General features: G+C 35.6%; 1 protein-coding gene across 1 annotated transcript in view; it reads left to right on the top strand.

The window, feature by feature from the left end:
* Positions 1-25264, top strand: part of LOC142341067 (uncharacterized) — a 131543-nt gene that overhangs the window by 84043 nt on the left and 22236 nt on the right. The window contains exons 12-13 of the mRNA XM_075391918.1: positions 3291-3453; positions 22136-22292. Of these exons, the coding sequence (XP_075248033.1) occupies positions 3291-3453; positions 22136-22292 (320 nt within the window). The remainder of the gene's footprint in view (positions 1-3290; positions 3454-22135; positions 22293-25264) is intronic.

Raw genomic sequence — 25264 nt, 5'->3', positions numbered from 1 at the left:
TGGAGCTGGCGGTGGCTGCTTGGGCGAGGGAGTAAGGTGGCGCACGGCTGTTAAAACAATGACGCGTCCGATTGTCAAAGAAGTCAGTAGGAGACACCTACTGGAGCTGACGATGGCAGCTGGGGTGAGGGAGTGCGTTGGTGCACGGCTGTTGGAGCACTGACAAGTCGAAGTTTCAAGTAAGTCGGTAGGAGGCACCTACTGCAGCTGGCGACGGCAGCTGGGGTGAGGGAGTAAGTTGGCGCACGGTTGTTAAAACACTGGCACGTGCAAGTGTCAATGAATTCAAAAGGATCAATAGTAGGCACCTGTTAGAGCTGGCGATGGCAGCTGAGATGAGGGAGTGCGTTGACGCACTGCAGAAGGAGCACTGACACTTCCAAGTGTCAATGAAGTCAGTAGGAGGCACCTAGTGGAGCTGGCAATGGCAGCTGATGTGAGGTAGTGCTTTGGCGGGCTGCAGAATGAGCACTGACACGTCCAAGTATCAAGGAAGTCAGTAGGAGGCACCTACTGGAACTGGCGAAACTAACTGTGGTGTGGGTGTGCATTGTCGCATGGGTGGAGGAGATATGAAATGTCTAAGTTTCAAGGAGTAATGTAAAATGTACCTACCGGAGCTGGCGAAGGCAGCCGGTGTGAGGGAGTGCGTTGGTACACGGCTGTTGGAGCACTGACACGTCCACATTTCAAGTAAGTTGGTAGGAGGCACCTACTGCAGTCGACGATGGCTGCTGGTGTGAGGGAGTAAGTTGGCGCGCGGCTGTTAAAACACTGACGCGTCCGAGTGTCAAGGAAGTCAGTAGGAGGCACCTACTGGAGCTGAGGAGTGCAGCTGGGGTGAGGGTGTGCGTTGGCGCACGGTTGTTGGAGCACTGACACGTTTAAGTGTCAAGGAAGTTAGTAGGAGGCACCTACTGGAGCTGGCGATGACTGGTGGGGTGAGGGAGTAAGTTGGCGCACGGCTGTTAAGACACTGACGCGTCCGAGTGTCAAGGAAGTCATTAGGAGGCACCTACTGGAGCTGACGATGGCAGCTGGTGTGAGGGAGTGCGTTGGCGCACGGCTGTTGGAGCACTGAAAAGTCGAAGTGTCAAGGAAGTTAGTAGGAGGCACCTACTGGAGCTGGCGATGACTGCTGGGGTGAGGGTGTAACTTGGCGCACGGCTGTTAAAACACTGACGCGTCCGAGTGTCGAGGAAGTCAGTAGGACGCACCTACTGGAGCTGATGATGGCAGCTGGGGTGAGGGAGTGCGTTGGGGCACGGCTGTTGGAGCACTGACAAGTCGAAGATTCAAGTAAGTCGGTAGGAGGCACCTACTGCAGCTGGCGATGGCAGCTGGGGTGAGGGAGTAAGTTGGCGCACGGCTGTTAAAACACTGGCACGTCCAAGTGTCAATGAAGTCAATAGGATCAATAATAGGCACCTACTAGAGCTGGCGATTTCAGCTGGGGCGAGGGATTGCGTTGGCGCACTACAGAAGGATCACTTTCTCGTCCATGTGTCAAGGAAGTCAGTAGGAGGTACCTACTGGAGCTGGCAATGGCAGCTGGGGTGGTTAAGGAGTGCGTTGGCGCACTGCAGAAAGAGCACTGACACGTACAAGTGTCAAAAAAGTCTGTAGGAAGCACCTAATGGAGCTGGGGATGGCTGCTGGGGTGAGGGAGTGCGTTGGTGCACTGCAGAATGAGCAATGAAGTCAGTAGGAGTCGTGTACTGGAGCTGGCGGTGGCAGCTGGGGTAAGGGGGGCGCTGTGCTTTGTTGATTCGAAAACATACATCATGCTCGTTTTGGTATTGTAGTCTTTTAGAAACTTCACAGGATCCGATTATTTTAAAAACTTTTTTATTAAAGATACAACTTACAAAATTATGTCACCATTAGGACTTTGTTTTTTACCCCAGCTTTTTCTCGGCATTTCGAACTAGAAAACAGTCTGCAAATAGTTTCTCAACCCAATATTCGAATTGGCTATCTGTTAATGGGTTTTTAACCCGAAGCCAACTTAAAACATAACTGGCCCCGAAACTCATTTTATAGTTCACCGTAAAACGCGTTTCATACACTTTCAACTCTCAAAATGACGGTTCTTCTTGACCTTGAAATCCATTTGACTACTTCCCGACTGTTATTTTCAATGTTTTGTACTCACAGAGTTGACGTTGACCAAAAAATTGACCCATTGCCTACAGTTGTACACTTCTATTATACATTGATGAAAGACCACTTCCTTGTTGTGTCATCTCTTGGAGGTAAACTTGCTTCATTTGTTGATGGAATTAATCTCGGAGCGCCAATATGATCACGACGTTGACTTTCCTTCATTTTCTGTCTTATCATGTCTCTTTGTTCCCATTATTACAAGTTTCGACTTTCAATTATTTGGTTTACTGATTGGTTTCCTTACATGACATTAAAAGTCACAACTCATTTTTCTTACATGACTTTCAAAAACTTTATAACATTACGGAATGATTCAGAATCAACAAAATAGGGCACTTTACACAAATTATTGGAGAAGTTAATACTGAGCATTAACATGGCCAGCGAGAGACAAAAAAAATGTTTTTAAAAAATTTGACTGTTTTCGTTTCTGAACAGGAAAGCATCCCTTTAAAAACAACTTGGCGTCTAAAAGTTATTGTTACATTTATGAAGAAGGCAAAATAGCTACTAAAATAACTATTTTGTTAAATAGCTTTATATTTGAAATAGCTTTAATGTGACATATAACTTTTTTTTGTTCATCTACATATTTTAAGTAACTTCATTAATTTTTTGGTTGCAGTTTGTATGTACTTGTTTTAAAACAAAAAATGATTTCCTACGGTCGCAAACAATTAACCGACTTGTTTGAGTAACTGATGATCTGAATTGCACGGGAATGAAAACATTGCAGTGAAAAGTAAGAAACTATTTTTAATAGATGACATCTTTGAATCGGGTCTTAAAATTTGAGTCATGGTCTCTCTGCTCCGTCCAAATATCATGCTTTCTTAAATAATTTCAACCTCAATTGGACCTTCAATTGTTTGAGACGGCCATTTCCTATACAAAAAGAATATTTTCTTAGGTTTGAAAAACGTTCCAAAAACGGCTAATTTCCTAAAAAATAACTCAATGTAACAATCACTTCCTGTCAAGAAAACGATCAAAAACGTTTAAGCCGCTCAACAGGGTTTTGATAGTTTTTGACTGAAAATACCGATCAAAAACGATCATCTGTTATGCTTTTTTGGGCAAAATTTCAACTGGGGTGCACTAGTAATTCACTTTAAATTGTTTAGCACCTGTCACGAGACAAAAGTACAACAGTTACTGGAGGCCTCGGGTACCCTACAACATCAGCCACTCCTCGCATCATCCCAACAAATCAGAATCAACTGGAAAACACGGGCACCAATCAATCCATTCAAATGGGTCGACCCATCTCACCTGCATATGACCCACGTGAGTAAAATTCACATGAAGCACCTCGGAGTTTATTCACTAAAAAGTTAGCAAAAATTAATAAAAATACATATATTTAATTGTATTTCAGTGAATATACATCTACGTTTTTCGCAAAACAAGTAAAATGGGTCATGCCTGTCGATCTAGATTTGACACTCGTTTTTTATAGCTGCAAAGCTATGAGCTGAGCGTAGCTGTATTGCGCTGTTCGTGGTTTTTATAATTCAAAGAATTTGAATTGTTTGTGAAAACTAAGTGTTTAGGTCAAACGGCTGAACAAATTGAAGAGCAGAGAAAAAAGAGGTTTTCTGTTCCAATCGTTTTTTCAGAGAGAGCGAGAAAAGTAGATGTGATTAAACTTTTGTAAAGCGAGCGAAGTTTTTTTAATCACGAGCGCTTTTTTCAAAGCATTTTTTTGGTTTCAACTCCAATTTTTTGTGTCAAAGCTGTTTTTCGCAATTATCTAAACTGGTAACAGTGTATTTGCAAAGCTTTTTGACCATCTGAGCCAACATGCAAATATTACATTTTAAGATTCCTTTTTCAGCTATTCTCACCATTTTTTCTAAGTTATAAGCTTTTTTATAGCTGCGCAGCTGCATGCTGAGCAAGGCTATATTGCGGTGCTCTTGGTTTTTTGTTTAGTAGCCGCCGTCAGGCTCTCAACGGCTAATAATTAGTCGCTCTCCCTTTTTACAATCCAAGAATTGGATTGTATTTGGGGACCGTTTATTTACAAACCAAGAACTGTATTTTTGTAAGATGTTTAATTTCACTCTCAATGGAGGTTTTTAGCAATTATATTAGTTCTGTTTCTTTTTTTATGCGATTTTTCGCTTGACAATTTTTTTTTGTTTGACCAATTTGGCTTTTCGTCCTTAAGAACGGGATAAACAGGTAACGCCCAGCGGGCACTAATTTTCATTAGAAGCCCTGGGCCGCGTTTAGTCCTTCAAGTGCTTAGTGTGTTGAAACTACTGGTAAAGTAGAAGCTACTGCTAACCATAATTTAAGATTAAAAGGTCTTTTCTAGGGGTTTTTTTAGGCACAAAATGCTGCAATTTTATATTTTTCCCTCATTTTTCAAAATATTTTTGGAGCAGTCTAAAAATGAGGCTAGTTAAAGTTGATAAAGGTCTTTTTGAAGGCATAAGTACCTTTTATGACCATTTTTAGAGCTATATGTTTTGGTTTTCCAATCAAAAACACGCAAATTTAGACTAACTTTCACAGTTTTTTCAAATGTTTTTGGACATATTTGTCAATTTTTGAGTTTTTTCAGGCCTAGGTGTCAATGAATCTCATATAGGGTTTTATAATAAGTTACTTCATTGTTTTTAGTGGTAATGGAATGGTTTTCAACAATCTGAAATCTTTTTGACAAATTGTGCAATTTTTTTGATATTTAATGTCATTCTTCAAGTTTTCCCAGCACCAGGGGCTAGAAAACCTCCTCAGATATTTGATAATAAGTTACCGCTAAATTTTTATTGGCCATAGAATAGTTTGCAGCTTTTTAATATCACAAGATTTAGCAACTTTTTAAATAGCCGCACAGCGATAATTGGGGCTATTATTAGCCTTCTCTTTTTCTTATTTCGTCGTCATGATTTTTGTTACGACCATATGACGTCACAGCCATTTTTTGTTCATTCGTTCATGCAATTTCAACTGAATTGCATGTGTGACGTCATTTTTCGCTCTTAGTGGAACGAGTTTTTTTGTTCATGCGCGTGATTAAATTTTGGTCACACTTGACTTACCTCACTCTCAAAAACGACTTCCTCACTTTGAAATTGACTTTTATTTACTTTAATTCAAAGAGATAAGGTCAAATGGGTGTGTGTCACTCTAAATGAAGGTTATTTTGAGATCAGCTAATAGAGGCAGCAATAACTTATACAGTTTTTTAATAAAAAACTACGGATCAGCCTTCAATGAAAAGACGAATTTTTTTGGTCTGTCTTTTTTACTGTTTTTTTTTAGACTGCCGATCTACGAATCTATTGCGGCTATTTTCTAGCAATCTGCCAGCTATGTTGATAGAATTAGCTTTTTTCCAGTTTTTTTGATTTTTTGGTCAGTTTTCAGGTGTTTTTTTAATCTTAAGAGGCAATCAAGCTTCTCTAGGGTTTGACAATACTTTACTGTTTGTTTTTTTAAGAAAAAATGGAATGTTTTTCAAGATTTTAACATCACGAATTTTAGCAAAACATCACCAAAACTTGCAATTTTTTTCCATTCTTTCTGACATTTTTTGTCAATATTCATGTTTTCTTCAGCCTCAGGGGTTAGAAAACCTAGGGTCTGAGTATAGGTTACACAAAAATTTCTCGGCCAATGAACACTTTTCAATATTTTAATATCATAAAATTTAGCAAATTGCAAGTTTTTTGTCTTTTTTAATATTTTATCAGACACAAGAGCTAGAGCACCTCCTGTATGGTTTGAAAATAGGTTGCTTCATATATTCTAGATGTAATAGAATGTTTTTTCAAGAATTTGATATCACCAATTTAAGCAATTTTTTAAAAAAAGCATTTTTTCCAAATTTTTGAAAAGTTCCGAATTTTTTTATTCTTTTCCGGCAACAGTGTCCCAGGGACCTCCCACAAGGTTTGAATTTTCGGCTGAAGCATAGTTTCTGGAGGTAAAGGAATGGTTTTAAATATTTTAATGAGTCCAGCTTCGACAATTATTTGATAATTTTTTTTTCAAGTTTTTGGATAGTGCTTATCAATTTCCAAGTTTATGGATCGCTAGGAGCCAGTGAGACTATTTAAAGTCTCACTGAAATTTAAAGAATATTTAAAGTCTCACTGGAATTATTTGATAATTTTTTTTCAATTTTTTGGATAATGATTATCAATTTCCAATTTTATGGATCTCTATGAGCCAGTGAGACTATTTAAAGCTTGAAATAGGGATACTGGATTCTGTTAAGACAATGAAACGGTTTTGAAGGTTTTAATAACTTGAATTTTAGCAAGATTTTGTTAAAATTGGCAATTGTTTTCAAAGTTTTTGAATATTTTTGTCCTTTTCTGAGTTTCGCGATCATTACTGGCCAAGAACCTTTTCGAGTTTTGCAGATGGGCTACTTGACATAACTCCAGAAACAAAAAAATAGTTTTGAACAATTTCATTGCGAAATCCGGAAGTTTTTCTTTGGAATTTGGGATACTTAATAGTCACTTAAGACAATTGATTGGTTCTGAAGATATCAATATCACAAAATTCACCAATATTTGGTTAAAAATTGCAATTATTTTAAAAAATTGATGAATATTTTAGTCCTTTTCTGAGCTTAGCTATTATTACTGGCAAAATGAAGTTTTTTGAAGTATTGCAGATGGGTTACATGTCAGATATCCGGAGACCAAAAATGTTTTTAAACATTTTCTTCACTCTGATGCAATATGTGGAAACTTTTCTTTTGAATTTTGCACTTTCCTTTCAGTATTTTCTGTATGATCTAATTACGAACAAAGCTAGAAAAATTGAATGCAGAGTCAAATCTCATCATGGAAAGTTTTTTTTAGCTATCTCTCTCTCCTTCTGTCGAATTAAGGTTTCTTTCCTTCTCTTTCTTGTTCATGATTTTATCTCTATCTTACTCTCTCTCTCTCTCTCTCTCTCTCTCTATCTCTCTCTCTCTCTCTCTCTCTCTCTCTCTCTCTCTCTTTCCTTAACTCTTTTGCTGATGCCGCACATCAACTGCTGTTAATTGGCGTGATGTTATCGTCTATTACCCTCATTAATGCAGATTTATAGTAGAATTGTTTTATCAAAAACGACTTCAATAAATTTTTTTTAGGAAATCATTGTTAATGGCTCTCAAACGAAGTTTAGCAATTATATTATTCCTGCTGGTTTTCTTTTAAACGAATTTTCGTTTCATCAGTTTTTCGTCTGACCCATTAGACTTTTTCTCCTCAGAAACGGGATAAAAGGTAGGGCCCATTGGGTTTTAGGTTCTAGTAGAGCCTTTCAGCTCACTAGTAATCAAGTGTTCGATTCACAGAAACTCTTTTGGAGACATATACTTATGGTGTGAAGGGGGCTCTTGGAAATTGATCCGATCACCCCAACCTTCCCAAGCTCGCTCTCCATGAGTGCCAAATCCCTATCCCTGCTCATCGTTCCGGCCGTAATGGCCCCGTGCAGCTAAAGTTTCCCTCCCACAGTTGCCCCCCCTGTTGCCCCGATGCTGTGCACCCCACCCCAGCTGCGCTTACCTCCCGCCCCTTCAATTAAGCTAAAGCTAGCCTCAGTAAACAGTGGCTAGCTACTTACGGAGACAACCGCTCGCCGGTCTGTTCACGGCAGCAATTCGCCCGACATTAGACGGTTTTGTTTTTACGCTTTTTTAAAATTAGTTTTAGCTTTCAAAGCGGAATAAACAGGTAAAACTCAGCGGGTATCGAGTTTCATTACAGGTATTCAGCTGATTTTAGTATTCCTTCCAAGTGTTGAGTGTTGTGCAGCTGCTGGGAGGGGCCTTAATTCAAAATTAAATGGTCATGTTTACGAGCTTTTAAGCCCAAAATGGTTGTGGCAATTTTTCTCGTTTTTTCGTCATTTGTGAGTTTCATTTAAAAAATTTAATCAGTCCTCAATTGGCGCTTTCAGAAGATCATAACAATTAACGTTTGTGAGATGTATTTTGTGTCATACACAAACTCAATAAATTATACCAAAAATTTTCAACTTTTGTCGTTTTGGAGTTCTTCCTGTCCCACTGTTCAGAGCACCTCCTTTTGGTTTTGATAAAATTTTACTCAATAGTTTCAAGTGGAACTAAAATGGTTTTCAATATCTCAACATCATGCATTTTAGAGATTAATTGATAAAACTTTTATTTTTTTAATAGCCGCACAGCGATAGCTGAGGCTATTATTGGCCTTCTCTTGGTTTTTTTTTATTTCGTCGTCATGATTTTTGTTACGACCATATGACGTCACAGCCATTTTTTGTTCATTCGTTCATGCAATTTCAACTGAATTGCATGTGTGACGTCATTTTTCGTTCTTAGTGGAGCGAGTTTTTTTGTTCATGCGCGTGATTAAATTTTTGGTCACACTTGACTTACCTCACTCTCAAAAATGACTTCCTCACTTTGAAATTGACTTTTATTTACTTTAATTCAAAGAGATAAGGTCAAATGGGTGTGTATCACTCTAAATGAAGGTTATTTGAGATCAGCTAATAGAGGCAGCAATAACTTATACAGATTTTTAATCAGAATATAACAGATCAGCCTTCAATGAAAAGACGAATTTTTTTGGTCTGTCTTTTTTACTGTTTTTTAGACTGCCGATCTACGAATCTATTGCGGCTATTTTCTGGCAATCTGCCAGCTATGTTTTTTCAATATTTGAACTTCTTTCCACTTTTTTATTTCTTCAGACCCAGGGATCAAAGGATCATCTCTAGGACTTGATAAGAGGATACTGCATAGTTTCTAGTACAATTGAATTGGCTTTCAACATTTTTGTATCACGAAATTTAGAATTTTGTTTGATAGAACTTGAACTTTTTTATATTTATTCACGAAAAAAAAATTTGTCATTTTTTTTGTTTTTCTAGCTGCAGGGCCAGGGCATCTCCTCCAGGGTTACTTGCAAAATTTTTTTTATAAATCTTGCAATTCTTCAATTTTTTGAAAACGTCTGTCATTTATCGAGTTTTTTTAGACCCAGGGCCAAGGCACCTCCTCTTGGTATTCATAACAAGTTACTGCAGAGTTGTTAAGAACAATGGAATGAATTTACGGTTTTAATTTTCCCAGATTTTGCAGTTTTCGTAAAGAATTTGAAATTTTTTAAATTAATTCTGAAAAAAAATTAAAATTTTCTGAGTTTATTGGTTTTTATGAACGTAGATTTCGACTAGTTTTTATTTTTTCATTCATTTCTTTTATTGTATTCCGGGACCTGTACTGTTATGCTTTTATTAAGATGTTTTTGTATATTTTTTATGACTTTGACCATACAAAACGGGATAAGCTGGTGAATCTCAGCGGGCATCAAAATTCATAATAGGCCGTTAGACACAACTGACACAGCTTTGCAGCTGCTGGCAGTGCGTGTTTTCAAGTCGGACTTTTTGAGCGTTAAATGAAACAATTTTTGTAACGTTTTTTCCGTCAATTTTCAAGGCTGCTTGTCAATATTTACAAACTTTTTTTGCAAGATTTTAATTCTCTTTACGAGCTTTTGCTACTCGAAACAGAAACACGCAAAGGTATATTATATAAACACAGCAGCATGGGCCAGTGAACCTCTTCTACGGTTTGAAAAGAGGCTAATTCATAGTTAGTCGTGGCGATGGAATGGTTTCCAAGGTTTTGATTTTGTCAAAATAACCTTTTCTTTATTAATAGCCGCACAGCCATAGCTGGGGCTTTTATTGGCCTTCTCTTGGTTTTTTTTATTTCGTCGTCGTGATTTTTGTTACGACCATATAACGTCACAGCCACTTTGTTCATTCGTTCATGCAATTTCAACTGAATTGCATGTGTGACGTCATTTTTCGCTCTTAGTGGAGCGAGTTTTTTTGTTCATGCGCTTGATTAAATTTTTGGTCACACTTGATTTACCTCACTCTCAAAAACGACTTCCTCAATTTGAAATTGACTTTTATTTACTTTAATTCAAAGAGATAAGGTCAAATGGGTGTGTGTCACTCTAAATGAAGGTTATTTGAGATCAGCTAATAGAGGCAGCAATAACTTATACAGATTTTTAATCAAAATATAATAGATCAGCCTTCAATGAAAAGACAAATTTTTTCGATCTGTCTTTTCTACTGTTTCTTTTCGACTGCCGATCTACGAATCTATTGCGGCTGTTTTCTGGCAATCTGCCAGCTATGTTTCTTAAACATGCATTTTTGTCGTTTTTGAGTAATTCTCTCCCCAGTGATCAAGCCAACTTCTCTTGGATTTGATAGCATGTTAGTGCATAGTTGTCATAGGCAATAAAATAATTTTCAAAATTTTAATGTGACAAAATTTTGCATTTTTTTCAATTTTTCTGAAAATTGTCATGTTCCTAGTTTATCGATTTTATGCGACAGTGAAACAATTTTGGACTTGAAACGTTGTTATTGGATACTCTCTGAAAACAATTAAATGGTTCTGCAGATAATAAATTCACAATTTTTAGCAACAACTTATTAAAAATTTCATTTTTTTTCAAATTTTGCAAAATTTTCTGACATTTTCTAAGTTTAACAATCTCAAATTTTCATTATTTTCAAAGCGCTTGTCACATTTCCCGATTTCTTTTTAAATTTTTAGAGGCTTAAGCCTGGGTTAATTATTTTTTTCTCAACATTTGTGATTGTTTGTCTTTTTGGCTGGCTGCATTGCTCAATTGATATGCTGCTCGGGTACATTAGTTCTGAGTTTTTCAATTCGTTTCTGTGGATTGATTTTTGAGGAAGGACTGCTCCCATCGATTTAACTTTTAATTTTTGATCTTGTTTTCTGTTTTATATTATTACGATTTTCACACAATACTTCTGACTTACCTCACTCATTGTTTTAATTAAACGGTTATTAAATTTTTTTGCAATCATTGGATTGCGCAATGTAATAAACTTGTTCAAAATGAACAGAGCAAAATGAAAAAAGGGGCAAAAATCAATAAATCTTGGACACTAATTATTTGTGCAGTGGGTTATCACAACTAATTTAAACCGTTTCTAGCTGACGTTAGTATTAGGCTTAATATCTTTCATTTCGAAAGCTGAATAAAGTATAGTCATAGAATCCAACTGCAACTGCACACCGAATAAGAACTCTTTGACCGTTAGAAAAAGTTCTCTCTCTCTCTTTTCAATCTTTAATGGCCAGTAATATTCTTCCAAGGCTGGTGCCTGGGTTAATGTGTATATTTTAATGAGTCAAAGTTGGCCTTGAGCGTAAAAGTGTCAAGATTTTTAACAATGATTTTTTTGGTCGGTTGATTTGATTATTTTTTTCTCGCCATTTGAGATAGTTAGTCTTTTTGGCTGGCTGCATTGCTCAATTGATATGCTGCTCGGGAGCATGAGTTGTGAGTTTTTCCATTCGATTCTGTGGATAGAATTGTTGATGAAGGACTGCTCCCTTCCCTTTAACTTTTAAATTTTGATCTCGTTTTTCGTTTTATATTCTTACGATTATCACACTTGACTTCTGACTCACCTCACTCATTGTTTTAACTAAACAGATATTAAATTCTTTTCAATCTTTGAATTACGCAATGTATTGAATGTTTTCAAAATCAACAAAGCAAAATGAATAAAAATGGTTTAAATCGTTAAATGTTCGTCACTAAGTATTTGTGCAGTAGGGTATTAAAGTTCATTAAAACCGATGCTAGCTGATGTTAGTACCAGGCTCAATAACACGCTTTTCAGATGCTGATTTAAGTTTAGTTATAGAATCTATTTGAAAATGCAAACCGAATAAGAACACTCTGGCCCTAAGAAAACAGTTCTCTCAATTTCTGTTCCTTTTTTCTTTTTATTAGCCTTGAAGCGATTGCTAAGGCTATTATTGGCCTTCTCTTGTGTTTTTTGTTTCGCCGTCAAAACTTTTGTTACGACCATATGACCTCACAATTACTTCAAATCTGCTTTTTGTTCTTTTTTTCGTGCAATTTCAACTGAGTTGCGTGCATGACGTCATTGTTCACTTCTGGTGGAGCGAGTTTTGTTTGTTCATTCGTGTGATTAAATTTTTGGTCACACGTGATTTACCTCACTCTCAAAAATGGATTCCTTGCTCTGAAATTAACTTTTTTTCTTTAATTCAAGTGAGTTAGTTCAAGTGTGTGTATATCACTCTAATTGAAGGTTAGTTTGAGGGCAGTTAATAGAAGCAGCAATAAGTTATACAGATTCTCAGTAAAAATTTAACATCTCACACCTTATGAAAAATAAGTTTTTTGGTCTGTTTTTTGCTTTTTTAATTTTGAGAATGCAAATCCAGGAAGCTATTGCGGCTTTTTTATGGCAATCTGCCAGCTATGTTTCTGTTTCTAACCCGATGTGTGTCAAGCGCCTCAACTATGTCTATTTTCAGGCAATCTGTCGACTATATGTGTCGTCTGTGCTCTTTTGTTTTTGGTTTGATCTAGAACATTTTCAGTGATTTCGTCACGATTGATTTCTTGCTTTTTGTGTGAACTAAATTGCTCAAATTCAAAAACTATACCTGTTGCTAAAACAAAATCAATTGTATAATTATTGGTGACAGGGGCCTGATAGCCGAGTGGTTAACGCTTGCGCTTCTGACTGAAGTTTGAACCTCTGCGATGCCAAAATTTTTGCACACAAAATTGATCTCAATGCACAGCCCCTTTGAGTTATTTTCTATAGGTGGCCGGGAAAACTTTTTCAAACCCCATTATGTATCTATCTTCATCTGTATTTTACTACGCGCAAATCTACTACGCAGCTTTTCAGGCAGTCTACCGGCTAAATTTTGGCAACTTTTGTATTCTTTAATTTTATGTAGCATCTTTTATAGTGTTGTGTGGTTGGAATTAATTGTTTCGGCTGTTTTGATGGTGCTTCAATTTGACTAATTGCTCCCAGACGAATTTCGTAGCAATTATGTGAGTACAATGGTCTTTTTACGCCGTTTTTTACTTTTCCATTTTTTGTTTTCCTTTTATCTTTTCGTTTGCAAAAACGGGATAAACAGGTAACACTCGGAGGGCATTAAGTTCCTTTAGAGCATTACGCTTAACCAGTCTCTAAAAATGTGATCCACCAAAACTGCAAAACTGTTCGGAGAAGAGAAATGTGTTTATGGTGCGAAATGTGGTTCTCGATCTTGACCCTCAGTGACTCCCCTGAATTCAATCACACCACCCACTCACACCACCCAACGCAGTCCCCAACTCCTCCCTCCTCTAACTGGCGGTTGGACCCCCTCTATTCCTACCCTCCCAGCCCTGTGCACCAAATGCCTCGATCCCCCTATTGCTGGACCCCCTATGCCAGCATCTCTGAGCCCCAGCTGGGTACTACCGATGCCAACTGCTCACCGGCCTTTTGAGATAATTTTGCCCGACTTAAGTTGTTTAAGTTTTTTGTTTATTTTAAAAAAATTTTTTTGAATGAAGTCGAGTAAATTAGAACAAATCAGTGCCTAATGTTGTCTGTTTTTATCGTTTTGGTCCGTTTACTCTGAGTTAATGGTTCCCACTGTATTTTTTCATGGTCAATCCTTAATTAGGAGCTATTTTTTTGTTGTTGCTTCTATGAACTGAAAATTAAAAGCTAGATGCGTCATTTTTCACTTTTACCGGGTTTTTTAATCCATGCATTTTGTCTCCGCTAAGTATTGGGTGGGTGACTGACACACCATAAAATGTAATTGAAACTTTTCCTAGAATAATGGTTTGGAGGTTGGACTTCGAAATTTTATAAAGGACTTTATGGCAAAAATTTTTTTTGATCTTCTCTTTTGTAAATTCCTTTCCCTCTCCTCGCTTTTGTCTTGCTTAGATTGTCTTTTAAACGGTAATTTTGTGTTGCAAATCACCTATATTACAAAATCTTATTAGTATTGCCAATAGTTTTCTGAAGTCGCAACTGAAGTAAATTTTATCAGATGCAATATCATTTTTTGTTAGTTAAATTTTTAAGCTATTTTTCTTGTTCTTGTTTCAAAATGTTTGGTATAATTGTTTATGATCCGCTTTAGGTCAGTGAGCTTTGTCATTTTTCTACTTCAAGTTGTTTCCGGTCTTCTTTTGGTTAAGTTTTATTTTAAGATCAGTTTCCGGCGTGAAGTTCTCCCGTTATAATTGTAAAGAGAAGCAGTAAACGGTGTTTGAGCTAAAATTTACTTTCTCGCTAGTCTTTTCTGTTCACCTGTGGCAATTTGACTTTGGGTTTCACTTCTTTAGGTATTTACATTTTTAAAAATTTTTGGATAGGCTTTTTTCTAAACAGTTTTTCCAATCCATTCACACTTCATTCTTGTTTTAATATTTTCTTTAATCATTGATCAGGATTGATGGTCAGATTGTGCCCTTCTATGTTTTTGTTTGGTCGTCTGAAGCTATTTTTATGTTTTAAATTTGATCAATGAGCATAGATGAAGAAAGTAAATTTTGTTTATCTTACGGCCCTGCGCGCTTGACGTCGTTTCTAACTCTCTCTACGAAACTTTTTAGGCCATTTACGTGATTAGATTTTGATCAGAACTTACCTCAATAAAAATGACTTTTGCTTTTTAAATTTAACTTTAGTTTGAATTAGTTCAATGTCAAACTGAAAGTTGTAATAGAGGTCCCTGATAAAAAACTTTTTCGGAGTTTCATCTTAGATCTGTATTGTCTCTATCTGTGATAGACGGCTTACAAGTCTATTATATGCAAATGAAGCATAATTAGATCAAAACGTGTTGATTATTGCAGCAGTGTAAATATATTTAGGGCAAAATTTTTGCTCTATTGTTCTCTGGTGTTCCTAGCAGTTCTTCAGTTCATTCAAACTGATGGTTGTACTACGTTACAATCTATAGCATCGCTTGTCTCAGAAACATTTTTAGCATTAATGGATAAGAAAACGTAAGCTATAAATTGTACTCAAAGGAAGCTAGTAATCGTTGCATAAAAGAATTTGAGTAGGAAGTAATGTGCCACATATTATAAAAAAAAAACAGAGCTAAAAACACTAAAAATGTGTAGATTGTTTCCGTTCCGTCAGACCAGAATTTATTGAGTTCTTTTCTCTTTTCCATTCTTTTTTGTTTTTTAACCTCTCCGATTCAAAATGTGCTTCCCAAATTCTTAGCAGTAGAAATCATTAGAAATATTTTCTTATTGTTCCGACCCCTCTTGAGGGGGCAGGAACAATATACTCAAATCGGTTTTTTTTGTTCAGACAATTTTGGCCGATCGATTATATTCATCGTAGAGAGTTGAGACTGGTATCATTAAAAAGCTTGTGTAGCGTAGAATATAGAATTAGAATATTTTTTTTTAGATTTTCGCTTTTTACAGGGAGTCATCGAGGTTTAAACTTTTGGGGAAAATAGAGTGAATTCCGTTGATTGTATTCAAAATTTTGGGAATTTTTAACTGAAGTTTTGCCAATTTTGCTAAACTTTGTTAAAATTTTTCAAAAAATCTTGTTGATTTTTTTAAAGACGAAAAAAATCGTGGACTAATTTTTTTTGTCAAAAAAATTCTGAGTAAATATTTCACAATTTTCATCAAAAACAGCACGAAATAAGTTTCTTTCGTTTACTTTGATTGAAAATGCGGGAAGCGCACACCCAAACACCACTAAAACAAAATTTGTAGACTCAAAAAAGGGCTTTTTCTACTTCAACTTCCGTTGCGAGTGCTCTGTAATTAAAACTTTGCCGTTTTTTGCTAACTTTATTCGTTGATTACTAAAAAAACAGCATTTATTTTTGATTTCTTAACTATCAAAATATCTATATCTATGACACTAGAAAAATTAAGGGTTCTTAATGGAGGAACCACATTAGCACTGCTAGTTTTGGACCAATCTTGGACTCTTACATTCCAAAAGTAATTTGGATTGTAATTAGTCGGTCTTTTTTATTAAAAAATTTTGATCTTTTTTATAAAATAGTTAAATAACAGATCAAATCAAATCAAAGCTCTGTAGTGATAGATCCAATTCGCTTCCTGATAAACTCCAAAAAATTCTATCTAGATTATTGCTTGAAAACTTATGGTCATTTGACCTGTAAAAATATTTGAGTTTTAAATGAAAAATGGCTTATTGAACTTTGCCTCCATTTTTCTTTTAATTTGGTCAACTTGTAGCTTAGAGTCAGCAATTAAAGTGTCCTTCTCTTTTCTACTGTTTTCAAATTCAATCTTTATTGCAGGTTTACGCTATAATTTATGGTTTCCCGGCTTTAATAATACCAGACTTCACAATTCTTTTTGTTTTTAGTTATTTGCCATTTTTCATCTTTTCTAGATTTGTCACATTGTCACTTGATTGACAGTGCATATATGACATTATTGGCGTTGAAAACAAAAAAAAATGATGAAATTAAAAATTAAATCCTTAGAGATATAGGTTGGTTTTTTTACGGCTTCGACACTACTTTCTCGAAGAATTTAATTGAATTTTTTAAATTTTGTCTTTAACTGTTGTTTTTACTTTGTCTTTCTAGTCGTCTGAAACTTCCTGAACAATGACGCAGTTTCATTGGTTTTTGGTTTAAAAAAATAAATGAGTCGATTTTTTGATAATATAAGATAGCTGATGGCTTTCATGACTTTGAAAACAATTGTTTTCTAAAACAATAAAAAAACAATTCAACTTCGCAATTTTGTTCCTTTTATTTTCTGTTTGTTACTTAGTCTCGTTATTTACATGCCGAAAATGACATTATTGTTGCCAAGGGAAGCTGTCAAAAGAGATTGGTATCATAAAATTTAATGTGTTTAAAGAATTCGTTAAAAAAGTAAATTAATATTCGATTTTTCTCTCATTTGACGTTCTTTTTGTAAACGTAAGACATAGTCTGGTTAATTACAGCTCTCATGGGCTTCCTTTGAAAGAAGAATGGAGATTTATAATTTATTTCGTTTTGTGACTAATGGCTCTCATGTCTGTAGAAAAAAGTTTTTTTTTCGAACGCTTCGAAAGTGTTTTCTGGCAAGTTTTAATTGATTTTTTGTTTGTTGTCTGTTTGTTGTTTTTTAACCGCATTAAAATTTGAATTCCGACGGTTCTTAATTCCGTTGTATAGAAGCCTTGTTAATTGTAAACCAAAGGGATGTTTTAGTTGATTTCTAATGGTTTTCATTACTTTGAAATTAATTGTTTTTTTTTTTAAATAAGCGAATTTCTGTTTTTGTTCTTTATTGTCTACTTGTTACCAAGCCTTATTGTGGACTCGTCTTATATCTTTTTTTTTGAATTCCAAGTTGTTTTTGTTTAATTTCAGTTTCATCGGACGCTATTTTGACTTTGTAATTAAGTTTTGTTTTTTAAAACGGACATAAAGTTTTTGATGTAATTAATATTTGTTGTTTTTTGATTTTGCTGTTCGTCTTGACTCGCTTTCTTAATATTGGCATATCTCATCAATCTAATGCAGAATTTTTTACTCTACAGTTATTTGCTTTGGAGGCTATCTTTTCGTTCATACACCAATTTTTTTTTGAAAAATACTTTAATTTTTGGGTTTTCTAACTGTTTCTCATTTGGTAGACAATTATGCCAAAATTATGGATGAGCGGGGTCAGAACCTTATGTGCAATCGCACATTACCGAGCCTCCAAGTCTTCATCTATTTCATTTGTTTGACATCTTTTACGACAAAAACGTTCTCTTTGATTACAGTAACATTTTTTCGAGTATATTTGCATCCTTGGATTTGGAAACAGAAACACGCAAAAATGAAAGAATTTAAAACCAAATTTTACTTCAAAAATGGGTCAGCTGGTTAGATAGCTAATATTTGACACTCATTCTACATTTTACGCAATTTGCAACTTAAGCACTATTTCCTCCAATTTTAGACTTTCAGAATTGTTTACATCAAGCAAAAAAGCATCTGTTTGTAAGTTACAGGATTTTTGTCTTCGAAAGTGCATTTTGCGGGTAACCATATTGCGATACACTTTGGCGTTTGTTTTAGGGCGTGACGCTCATTTTTTTTGTATTCATTTTTCATTCCGCAGAGCCTGATGGAGCGAGGTATCTGTTCATCTGTTTATGACGTTATTTTGCTTCTACTTTAGTGTCTTTATGTGCTTGGTGTGTTTTTGTTCTCTTAAGTTTTCAGTTGTTCAATTAATTGAGTGATCAGTTTTCAATTTAAGTGATTTAAGTTTGTCTCTCATTCAGAATTTTATGCTAAGCAGTTGAATTCAGTTGACGGCAGTTCACTTACTAAATGAAAAATCAAATAAAAATTGCACCGATTTTATAGTGGTGTATAAAAACCTCTATTGACAAGAAACCTTCCTTTATTACATTAAAACATACCCCCCCCCCCCCCCCCCGACTTAAGCAGGTTGCAATAGATTTGAGCTCCCACTATTCGTTCGAGAGCAATTCTTCCGACATTAGTCGGTTAGGTATAACAATTGCAAAAAGAGTGGCCCAAGTGGTTGGGAATGAACTTGAGGTTTGAAGCAAGAACTTTTAAAAAGGAAACTTTGTCAACTTTATCGACTCTGGTAAACTTTTGTTGCTATGTTTTTTTTCTATTTTTTCTAAAACTTTCAAGTTATTTTTGCTGCTGTGCTCTTATGATTTGCCGCTATCAGATTTTTTCGGGAGAATTCCGCTTTGTTTAAACAAAGACTGATTTTGATCACTAAACAGCGAGAAGTTAAAGTATAAATTGAGCGTGTGGTTAGTGGCCAAAAGATCTTTTTTCAGGTATGAATAAGTAAGTAGTCACTTTATACTAGTTTCACAGTTTTGGTCAGTTTGGTATAGGAAAAAACCCTCTGTTATTCATTTAGTTAATTTGCAATGGATTTAATCTTCTTTTTATTTCAATTTGATTTTTCGCGTTACTACCGTTTAATTTAAACCAATAAAATTGAACCTTTTTTAAATCATAATAACATTTGCTGCACCTAAACATAATTAAATGTAGAAAATAAATAACTCTAAACATTTTTAGAACGATTGTTCAAAAGTTTTTTTTTAATCAGTAAAAGTATCTGGACAAAAAATTTGAGTGGTTAGATTGAAATAGCATCGCAAAAACTAAAAAAAAATACTTAGGCAAGTGAAATTTACAAGCCTTCCAAATTGGAAATGTTTTCCACATGAATAACAAATTTGAAGTGCTTGTAGTTGAATCGCATTGTGGGTGATTTCAGAACAGATCAAGATATTATGATTATTAATTGCTCTCTAACCGTTTTCTTCTAGAACTTTCTTTTGCTTGACTTTTAAATTTTTGGATTGATGGAAATTGCTGTCATTCAGTATTTAAATCTGTCCCGGGCCGAGGTGTCAACGCTAAAAAACGCAAAATTATGTAAGATTGGCGTTGAATGCGTAGAATTTATGTAAGATCTACGCTTGAGCGTAGATCTTACATAAATTCTACGCATTCAACGCCAATCTTACATAATTTTGCGTTGAATTTTGGCGTAGATCTTACATATTTAGCGTTGAATTTTAGCGTAGATCTTACAAAATTAGCGTTGAATTTAGCGTAGATCTTACATTAATTCAACGCATTCAACGCTAATCTTACATAATTTTGCGTTGAATTTTTGCGTAGATCTTACATATTTAGCGTTGAATTTTAGCGTAGATCTTACATATTTAGCGTTGAATTTAGCGTAGATCTTACATAAATTCAACGCGTTCAACGCTAATCTTACATAATTTTGCGTTGAATTTTGGCGTAGATCTTACACATTTAGCGTTGATTTTTAGCATAGATCTTACATATTTTAGCGTTGAATTTAGCGTAGATCTTACATAAATTCTACGCATTCAACGCCAATCTTACATAATTTTGCGTTGAATTTTGGCGTAAATCTTACATATTTAGCGTTGAATTTAGCGTAGATCTTACATAAATTCAACGCATTCAACGCTAATCTTACATAATTTTGCGTTGAATTTTGGCGTAGATCTTACATATTTAGCGTTGAATTTAGCGTAGATCTTACATAAATTCTACGCATTCAACGCCAATCTTACATAATTTTGCGTTGAATTTTGGCGTAGATCTTACATATTTAGCGTTGAATTTTAGCGTAGATCTTACATATTTAGCGTTGAATTTAGCGTAGATCTTACATAAATTCAACGCATTCAACGCTAATCTTACATAATTTTGCGTTGAATTTTGGCTTAGATCTTACATATTTAGCGTTGATTTTTAGCGTAGATCTTACATATTTAGCGTTGAATTTAGCGTAGATTTTACATAAACTCAACGCATTCAACGTTTAGCTTACATAATTTTGCGTTGAATTTTGGCGTAGATCTTACATATTTAGCGTTGAATTTTAGCGTAGATCTTACATATTTAGCGTTGGAGTGTGGGGGGTAGGGGGTGTTGTTGGGGGGAAGGGGGGGAGGGCGGAGGGGGATTGGTTTAATTGTTAGGTGGCTAGAGATCATAAAATTGGGTTGTTCAGTGCAGAAAAATTGAGACCATTTTACGATTTCAAATTTTTCAAGTTTTTTTTCAAAAAGTTAATTTTTTAACTGTTTCAACCCTATACTGCACAGGTGAGAAAAATCACTTTTTAGTGCTCTTTTATAGTGCAAAATCCGTTTCAGACCATTTTACAATTTCAAAACTTTTTCAAGTTTTTTTTTCGAAAAATTAATTTTTTCACTATTTCGAACCCTATACTCCAAAGGTGAGTAACAAGAAGTCAGAAAAAATCTTTTTTAGTGCTCTTTTATAGTTTTTTTTCGAAAAATTAATTGTTTTTACTGTTTCGACCCCTATACTTCACAATTGAGAAAAATGAAGTCAGCAAAAAATAACCATTTGCTCTCTTACGGTGCAAAAACCATTTCAGACCATTTTAGGAAACAAAAAAAATTTTAAATTTTTCCCAGTACTTCTCACATGATAAATGCGTTGAATACGTTGAAATTATGTAAGATCTCGGCTAAATTCAACGAAAAATATGTAAGATCAAGGCTAAATTCAACGAAATATATGCAAGTTCTACGCCAAATTCAATGCAAAATATGTAAGGTCTACGCTAAAATCAACGCGAAATATGTAAGATCTGCGCTAAATTCAACGCAAAATTTGTAAGATCTACGCTTTATAAGGATTGCGGCTCTTAAGGAAACCAAGGTACGGTGGCGCAATGGTAGAAGAGGCGACAAGTAAACAGGAGGTCAGTGGTTCGAGTCCCATACCAAGAGTTCTACGCGTTGATCTTTTGTAAGATCAACGCTAAATTCAACGCAAAAATATGTAAGATCTACGCTAAATTCAACGCTAAATATGTAAGATCTACGCTAAATTCAACGCTAAATATGTACGATCAGCGGCAACTAGCGTTGACAAGTTGGAAAATTCACCGCCATTTCTTACATAATTTTGCGCTGAATGCGTTGAATTTTTGTCTTTAAATTCAACGCATTCAACGCAAAATTATGTAAGAAAATTGCGGTGAATTTTCCGACTTGTCAACGCTGGTTGCCGTTGATCTTACATAATTTTGGCCAAATTCCTCGGCCCGGGGTAGCTAAAGCAAAAGCGGTTGCGAGGGATTAGACTCATTGTGAGCGTAGCTTAGCGGTAAATGTCGACTACTGCAAACAGGGAGTTATATCAAAAGTTCTCCTGTTTTCAACAAGGAGGTGAAAGGAGGATACTTAGAAATTTAGTGGGCAAATAGTGCAAATTAAGCATAGGCTGAGGTCCCAGTCCGAAACCGTCTCAGATCAGACTCAAGTACTCTCAAAATTTTCTGCGCTCAAAGTGCACTTGATTTGACCTCTCATCAAACTCAAGTGCGTTCTTGATGTTAAACAGCTTATGTAATTTCCAGGGCAGAATGCACAGGTTTGCGCTCGACTGAGTCTGAGCAGAGATTACTTCGGTGTGGGACCTCAGCATGTGAGGTTATCCGAACGCATAGCTTGCAAGAGTCTTGCAATATTCTTGTGCAATCTTTTAAGAGAGCCGTCGGTAATTGACTAAGGTTGACATTTTCAGATGGTTCCCATCGTAGAGCCAGTCTGATTAGTTCCAGTGGCGCTGGCGGCAGTGGTGGTCGCACTAGCAAACTGGCCGCTATCATGCAAACAGCCGCACTATCTTCAGCTAACAGAGGAGGAGAGTCACGAAGTTCTATTTTCAGACCAAAGCGAAGGTCAAGTTTTAAGCCAATTTTTTAGATTAGGTGACTCTGATGACGTCACTCAGAAAATCTCTGATGACGTCTCCTCACTGTTGAGGAGGTTTAAGATTATGCAGTCATAATGTGTAGGGTGGTTCTTAAAGTTTGACCCCCGAGTCCATCCCCTACATTGCTCATACTCCCTAAGTTACACAAGTTTGAGGCACGAATTTTGCAATTTCATATTTTCTTACTGGATATGGGAAAAACGGGCACTGTAAATTTGGGCATCACGAGGATCTGAAATTATTATATTTCAATGTGTGTTTTCTATTACTGTATTTTAAATTATTTTTAATAGCCGCCCTCATCTTCTCAGCCGGCTATTATAGCGCTCCTATTTTTTTTTTACTTCGTCGAATAAAAAAATGTTTCGCTTTACCTCATTTTGCCGCCTTTTCAACATTTTGCGTGAAATCTTTTTGACTTCTCTAGGCTAGTTTCTCTCTGCTCTCATTCTGCTAAAAGTGATTTTAAACATCAGTTGCTCAGCAAAGCAATTCAAAATGAACAGAGTCAGTATAAAAAATTGAAGTCAGCAAATAGAAACGGGATAAACCCATAAAGTCCAATTTTAGATGCCCGCTATTTGAACGTCGTTCCTATAAATATTAGTTACCTCTCTCTAATGCTTATTGTTATTAATAGCCGCCTCATCTTCTCAGCCGGCTATTATAGCGCTCCTATTTTTTTTTTTTACTTCGTCGAATAAAAAAATTTTTCGCTTTACCTCATTTTGCCGCTTTTTCAACATTTTGCGTGATATCTTTTTGACTTCTCTAGACTAGTTTCTCTCTTCTCTCATTCTGCTAAAAGTGATTTTGAACATCAGTTGCTCAGCAAAGCAATTCAAAATGAACAGAGTCAGTATAAAAAATTGAAGTCAGAAGTAGAAACGGGATAAACCCATAAAGCCCAATTTTAGATGCCCGCTATTTGAACGTCGTTAATATAAGTCTTAGTTACCATCTCTAATGCTTATTGGTATTGATAGTAGCCCCTGTAGCCTCTCTCTAAGAAACAGAAGTACGTTATCTTCAACTACGAAATGCCATCAAAATAAATCGGACTTAAAAAATGTTTTTGTACAAAATTTTTTTTTTCAATATCTTCTATTCTTTCAATCCCAATCGTGCTTATTGGAATCAACGGCGGCTATTTTCCGGCAATCTGCCGGGTATGTTTGATAGTAGCCCCTGTAGCCTCTCTCTAAGAAACAGAACTATGTTCAACTACGAAATGCCATCAAAATAAATTGGACTTAAAAAATGTTTTTGTACAAAAATCTTTTTCTTTCAATATCTTCTGTTATTTCAATCCCAATCATGCTTATTGGAATCAATGGCGGCTATTTTCCGGCAATCTGTCGGGTATGTTTCATTTGCTATTTCAGAACAACCAACGTTGTATCCTGACAACTCACTTATTCAGGACTTTTTGAGTAATACTAAAATTAATTCAAATTTTCTCAAAATTTAACGTTGTTGAATTATACGTTGTTAACAAAAATACTGTACAAATTTAACAGTGCAGATACTTGAAGGGATATCAAAAGGCTGCGTTGCCTAGCTGAATGATGCCTTTGAGATTCAGATGCAGTTTTTTATCAGTTATTTTGACAAACGTAAAGTAGGAAGAAATATTTTCTTCTAATGAAATGAAGTTTTACTATAAACCTTTTATGGGGAAAAACTTTTATCGGGAAGCATACAGGGCATAGAAAACTTTTTTCTGTATTGCAGTACATTGAACTTATTTGAGCCAAAAGGTTCATTTCAAAAGTTTAAAATCAAAATTTATAGTTTTTTTTTGGTTCCATGGAGAAAATTTTGTATTTTGGGTTATACTAAGGGATGACCCTTCTTAGGTACCATATCAAAAACCATATGTAGATCCATCCAAGTCTGAGCAAAATTTCTCGGATGATCTTGCTATGGTTTCTAAGATGCCATATATGATCTTTAGTATGATTTTCAAGTTATTACATGAAATTGATAGTTTAGGCAGAGCAGCACATTTTCGATGGTTTTCCCAACGATGGAACGTTTTATGCTCTTTGATACGGAACCTAGGACGTTATATATAATCTTGGATATGGTTTCGTGGATTCAACAAAAATATTAAACACTGCAACCAAATGAAGGCTTTTCAATGCACTCTCACGAGTATTAAGTTGTATGATCTTGGATACGGTATCTAAGAAACCCTTACGATCTTCGATATGGTATCTAAAACACCTTAGATGAACTTGGATTTGGTTTCTAATAGTTAGCAATATAATTCAAACACTGCAACCAAATGAAGGCTTCGCAATTCATCAAAACAAAAGTTAGGTTTTACGATCTTGGATATGGTATCTAAGGAATTGTTATGGTCTTTGATATGGTATCTAAGACAATATATATGAAAAATTGACTTCCAGTATGATCTGTTGGTGTTTCCCTCCTCCTTTGTCATCCGGGATGGGGATAGCTTTGGTGGTGATAGAAGCAAAAACCGTAAAAGAATTGAGCGGAACATTAGTTTGAACACCATGCTCGAAAAGCTCTATCTAAAAGAAACAAATAGAAACCATAGCTAAGATTTGTCGGAACATTTTTTCAAGTTCATAAAAAACTGACCTGGAGATTTTTTTAGTATCTTCCGGTTGTTTTGCCGGCTTTGTTTTTCATAAAACGGGCAGTCGCAGAGTTATTTAAAAATCACTATAGTAGGTTTGAGACCTTAACCATTGCAACCTTTCTTTTTAGCTACTTAAACTGAAAATTGCAACATGTATGACAAACCCAACTTTTCTAAATATCCGAACTGGATGTGGAAAATTTAAACAACAAACTGTAGTACTACCTCTGTTTTGATACTGTTTCGAATTGAGCTTCTTAAATCAAAGGTTGCAGACCCTCCTGTTGAGCCCCCGCCCCCACTTTTCCCCCAACCCTCCATGC

This window comes from Convolutriloba macropyga, chromosome 6, assembly GCF_964194025.1.
Source record: "Convolutriloba macropyga chromosome 6, txConMacr16.3, whole genome shotgun sequence".
Classification (NCBI taxonomy): domain Eukaryota; kingdom Metazoa; phylum Xenacoelomorpha; order Acoela; family Convolutidae; genus Convolutriloba; species Convolutriloba macropyga.
Note: the sequence above shows the minus strand (reverse complement) of the source record. Positions and strands in the feature narration are given on the sequence as shown.